Here is a 6,000-nt window from a genome sequence, read left to right on the forward strand (position 1 = left end):
ATTTCAAATGCTCCACATTTTGTCGATATTTGCATGGCACACATAAACAAATTCCTTGTCTGTGTCAACGTCACTCGATGTATAGTCATGACGTAATCAGTTTACTTTCATATCGATCAGACAGAAATTACACAACAGCAGTATAGCATTTCCAATTTCCTTAGATCTTAATAGCTGTATGGTTTATTTTATGCATAAATAGAACTTAAATTAAAAAAAAAATGGAATTTGATATATGCTTAGTGATATACTTATTTCAATTATGACGTCACAATGTTTCACGGATTTTAACCCAGTAAAGATTTTCATAACCTGCCTTAACGTACCCGCGAAATGTTTATTGATCACACATTTAACAACTGACCATTTGTCTCCAACCCTCATACCAAAACCCCTACCCCTTTGATAAAGGACTACCTGTTCTTTGAAAATAGCTCTGCATTTTCAATTTATTGTCAGTAGCACTAAAGAAAATGGTATTTAAAGGACACATCTTGTGTTTTCAAAGTATACAAAATTATATGCATTTTGTCTTCCTTGTGCTTATAGAAATTAATTGTAATTGTTCTTTCGCTGAAGTATTGCGATAATTAGCCACAATACGGACTTACATCTAAGTCCCGATTTCAAAAAGCCTAGCTAATTAGATCAGTAGTCACGTGGTACACTGATGTCATATGCGGCCTTCGTCGATCAACTTGTTCTAAAAGTAGTGTTAGATATTTTTAAAATCTCGGGTTTTGGGGGCCTAATTTATTTATCATGGACAATATTTATTTCGATGTTCTTATATCTTTTAGTCATCAGTGCATATAAATAGCGATCCGAATGTAGCGAGGAAAGCGAGTATTTAGCGTTGTTGCATTTCTTAAATAAACAGTCCAATTATTATTAAATTTATTTTTGGATAAGTTAGATGGGCCTATATTATGATATGATTACGTATCATTGACAACTAGCCCTATTGTCACGGGTGTATTTCGAAAAAAAATATTGAAAATGATCAAATTTATAGTGAAAATCACAATACTTTTAAATTATTTTATTCAAGCAATTTTATTAATCATTATTTTTTTTAATCTACACGTTGTTACTTAGGAAGGGGGAGCGCGATGTGCTGTTGTTGAACTATTACGTACGCGTTTCTTAAAAAAATGAAAGCATTATAATCTAATTCAAAGTTGGGAAATATCATATTTTATTATTTATAATTGAATGTTCAATTATCATTATCTTTAAATTTCTTTTTTAAAACTACCAGTTGGTGGAAACTGCGAACACAAGTTCTGCCGATATGTTGTTACAAGGTGAAGGTCAGTTGATGCGAGTGTGTATTGAATTTGAGAGCATAATGGGAAGCATATGCCGTAGACCCATCTGTAACAGTGCGTAGCTTCGATAGAACCATTTTCTCGTAGTTTATCTACGTCTTTGTCCAAGTGCTTGTTTGAAAAGCTACAGGGGAAATTTCTACTGATTTTCTTTATGGCAAAGTCGTTGTGCCGACAAAAAATATTCACGTCTTGTCCCTCAAAAATTGGGGAAAAAACAGTCCAAATCCTCTCTACTGACAGCAAGTATACCCTCAAACGGAACAAATCATCCTAATGCAGTATTATTTACAAGCCGTTAATGTGATAATTTGTTTTTTGTCAATTAAATCTAATCTTTTTATGAAATGGTTAACAACTGTTTTCAAATCGTCTCACTCGAGATCGCATATGACGTCACAGATAATGGCGCGGGAAATATCGAAGAAAATATGCATATTGCAGGATTTGAATTTCATCGCTTTCAAACTCGAAAACTACACAAACTATTTCATTTAAAACACATGTAAAGTAGTTTTAGGCGTGAAATGAATTAATTTTGCTGAACAAATTAAAACATTTAGAAACATGCAATGTGTCCTTTAAGTGTTTTACACATAAATACTATATACCAAGTTTGGCCCCGACATGGGGTAGGAACCCCTACCCCGGGGATCATGAAATTTACAATTTTAGCAGAGGTCGTCCAGTTCAACATCACTATGCATTTAGTTTTTTCTACACGTGTTGTTCTTGGGAATTTTTTTTTTTGAAAATTGGTCAATTTTTGGCAGTTTGTGACTCAAGGGTGATGGTGTCCTGAAGTTTACAATTTATGTACCCCTTGTCGCTAACATTCCTCATACCAAATTGAAAAGAAATGGACAGGCATTTATGAAGAAGAATAAACTCAGGTGACCTAAAAATTGAATATAATGATCAGAAAAATGCAAAACCAAAAGCAGAACAAAAACGGACCTATATACACACCAAAGACAGGGTCAGGTCTCTGGGAGGAACGGCCCAATTAAACTAAATACAAGAGAGCATACGACCCCACGACTGCAGACCACACCTACAAACCAAGAAGTCATGCATAGGTTCATCAGCGAAGAAAGAGAGCAAATCTATAGTCATTTCTAAAATAATTTAAATCGTCGAAATGAAATATTTTGTGTCGTAATGTTTCAAACGATATTCCATTTAGCAGTTTTTAATGTTTTAAAGACTCTAACAATTGGAATCTCCTCTCTTCAATAGTGTATTCGATATAAAAATTCGGGGTTTCTAATACAGACTCCATTATTTCTTCTTATTTATACATACGATAATACTTCTAAGTTTATTAGAGCGTTATTTGCAACATCGTGAATAGAACTGTACTGTCTTCAACTGTAAAAACTTCATTCTCGAATTATTTTCAACGACATAAAGCTATCTACTAAAAGCAATTCTTAATTTATATAAGTAATGCATCGCCAAATTGTCTGTTTCCGGAGTGTTCAAGCAGCAAGGGACTTGTGTGGTTGTTTTACATCTATGAAATGTCTGTTTCAGAAGTGTACATACAGGAAAGAACTTCTTTTGTTGTTGGTTTCCATCTATGCAGCTGTTAATGGTGATTATGATAAAGGAATTACGTTGACAAAGGGTCAATGTCAAACTTTTGAAAAATCTGTTAACAAGAAGGTAGATGGCAGTTCCTGCTGCAATCCAAGTATGTTTTATTCACACTATTTAATCGTATTTTGCCTTGCAACGACCCATTCTTTTATCTATCAATTTATGTTTGATGTTAGGATCATCGTTATCAGATTAAATAAAATTTGAAATTATTTAATTTATTCACCAAATGTATAGGAATAGGCAGCTTGATTAATTTACTAGAATTCTACTTAACATTATATGCATGCTAAATTTAAAGGGGCATTTTTCTTTCAAACCCTATTTGCGAATTTTCACTTATATTGTAATGTCGCCAGCATTAGACGATCGCTTACCACGATTTTTGACAAACAACTTTGCTTGAATAACGTATATCAAATTCTTTCCGGTTTTTGAAATATTTAGAAAATACTTTTCACCACTCTCGGCCTTTTATTTGAGGGACTTGTCCCCCAAAATTGATATAATCGAATAGGTCTTGTTATTAATTACATATGTTGTTCTGCAACGTTTAGCAAAATATTTTTAGTTTACAAAATACATATGATATTCAGCTTTGGGGCCCTTAATTCCTTAAAAGGGATGTACAACAAAATTTAAAGATGACATATTGTTTAAAGTTACATTCTGAATCATTTGCATTATTCTTTGCAAAGTATTTTTCGTTTAAGAGATAGGAAGAATGAAATGTTCGTACATTATTTTCCTTAAAAACTCTTATTAAATAATCAATTATCATTGATAGTTTTCAAAATATTCAGAAAATACTTTTGACCTCTTTAAAGCCTTTGTTTGAGGATCTGGCTCATAAATTTGGATATTGGCAAATACATCTTTTCACTATCTGCAACTTTTCTTATATATGTCTTTATAAAGTAATTTTTTTTTTATAAAAAGGTGTCAACGAATATGTATCAAAAATTGCACCAAAAAAAGTTGCACATTTTCGAGTCCAGGCGAGTTCCGGTGCCCTTTGCTATAGACAAATCGCACTACCCTATATGTCACATTTGACTCCACTTTCTGGCACACTGTTTTCCCCTAAAATAGCTCTTACAAGTTTATTGTTATTTCGGATTTCAAATATTTTGGTTGAACATCACCGAAGAGACAGTATTCATCGAAACGAGCACCTGTTACATCAAAATTGGTACCGTATACGTTTTACATCTACGAAGTGTCCTCTACAATCGTTGAAAATCTGAAGTTGATATCTTTCATAGTTATAAAAAAAAAAGGACACGTGACCCTCTGAAATTCAACATGGTATGTAATAAGTGACATAGTCAAAATCGGAAAAAAAAGTTTCGAGTTCAAGTACATCTCTACCATCCTGAAATTTTACAAAATTCGGTTGACTCATATTCGAGCAATCACGCAGAAAAAATGTTAGAGAAAAAACCTTACAATAAGGTCTTCCGTTGGAAATGGAAATCCTTAGTGATAATAGACAAAAAACTTACAATAACAATAAGATCTTCCGTTGGAAATAAAATACCTTAATAAGCCATAGAAACACTCTAAGGTTTTCCGTTGCAAATGAAAGATCGTAATGATAACTAATGTAGTACCACCATGTATCCTAATGCAAAGGAGGAAAATTCTGTCATACTGCTTGAATGGAAAAAAACTAATAATAACCATAACAATACCTGCATTGCAAAGAATACCACGTGATGATGCAAGGTTATATTTATTACAATACATTTAAACTGTAACTAACATACATATTGCAAGCATAAACAGCAATACTAGATATATAAAATCCTCTCTCTCTCTCTCTCTCTCTCTCTCTCTCTCTCTCTCTCTCTCTCTCTCTCTGCGTGTGTGTGTTTATATAATTGAATTGGTGATTGTATATTGTTTAACGTCCCTCTCGAGATATTTCACTCATATGGAGACGTCATCATTGTTGATGAACGGCTACAAAATTTAGGCATGTTGGCGGTTATGACCTTTGAGCAAGGAAGGATCTTTATCGTGGGGTATCATTCTAGCCCGGAATTCCAAACGGGAATGCATACAATATTTTAAACACTCAAACCGTATACCTACTTTTCATAGTATATATGTACAAATATATACATGTACACAAAATCGATATTACTGAGCAAATGTCATCAGTTCATCGCTTAGATAATGATTCGTATATTTAAGAGTGATAGTCGACAAAGTCTAAAGACCGATATAATTTCTTTACATAATGATCCAACAAGGCAATGTACAGGATTTCACTGAGCCCATTGAATACAATTCCTTTAAAAGATACATTTTTACCATGCACAAAGTTTTTAATTCCTTGAAGATACTGTGAACATTCGATACCTTTAACTTTCTTCTTTGTGTATTGTACTTTGTAGAACCGAAAACACCTGTAGCATTCCATGCTGAACTTAGTTCTGACAGAACGTACAAAGCTGGTTCACCCTGGGTCTTTGACAAGGTCGTCACCAACGTAGGAAATGCATACAATCCTGCGACAGGGAAGTTCACCACGCCAAGTAAAGGTATCTATCTGTTCAACTGGTACACTCTCGCTTACCCTGGTAAAAAAGCACATGCAGGATTATACGTAAATGGGAAGATCAAAGGAAGACAGGCCACAAATAACATAGGTAATGCGGGAAAGCACATTACTTCTGATAGCAGCATCGTCCTGGCACTGGAGAAGGGAGATTTAGTATACATTATGGATGCTCACGGAATAACATCAGAAGTGAAAGGCCGTTGGACAGCCTTTGGTGGTGTGCAACAGAACTGACATGCAGAAAAGCAGTTGTTTATCTACTTCCTTCAATAAAGGTTTATCTAAATTCTTTCCAATTTTATTTTCATATGCCCGTAGAAATAATCCAGAGACAAACATATTCTGAATTTATCAATACAATACAAATTAACAAGGTTATGCAAATATCAGTGTACTAATGGTACTGAGATATCTAAAGGCGTATTGTAGTAATGGTTTAACGAGTAACTAGAGATTATCTTTTATGAAAAACAAGTGTCTCTCCAGCTCCCCAAATTG

The 6,000-nt window shown here is 33.8% G+C and overlaps 2 protein-coding genes across 2 annotated transcripts in view; one reads left to right on the forward strand and one right to left on the reverse strand.

Moving 5' to 3' along the window:
• LOC125655753 (complement C1q-like protein 4) overlaps positions 1-5,321 on the reverse strand; it is a 27,841-nt gene extending 22,520 nt beyond the window's left edge. The window contains exon 1 of the mRNA XM_048886218.2: positions 5,301-5,321. The gene's annotated coding sequence lies outside the window, so the exon portion shown is untranslated. The remainder of the gene's footprint in view (positions 1-5,300) is intronic.
• LOC125655752 (complement C1q-like protein 4) overlaps positions 1-5,793 on the forward strand; it is a 9,123-nt gene extending 3,330 nt beyond the window's left edge. The window contains exons 2-3 of the mRNA XM_048886215.1: positions 2,868-3,027; positions 5,336-5,793. Coding sequence (XP_048742172.1) covers positions 2,868-3,027; positions 5,336-5,736 — 561 coding nt within the window. The 3' untranslated portion in view covers positions 5,737-5,793. The remainder of the gene's footprint in view (positions 1-2,867; positions 3,028-5,335) is intronic.
• The last annotated feature ends 207 nt before the right edge of the window (positions 5,794-6,000 follow it).

This window comes from Ostrea edulis, chromosome 7 (genome assembly GCF_947568905.1).
Source record: "Ostrea edulis chromosome 7, xbOstEdul1.1, whole genome shotgun sequence".
Classification (NCBI taxonomy): Eukaryota; Metazoa; Mollusca; class Bivalvia; order Ostreida; family Ostreidae; genus Ostrea; species Ostrea edulis.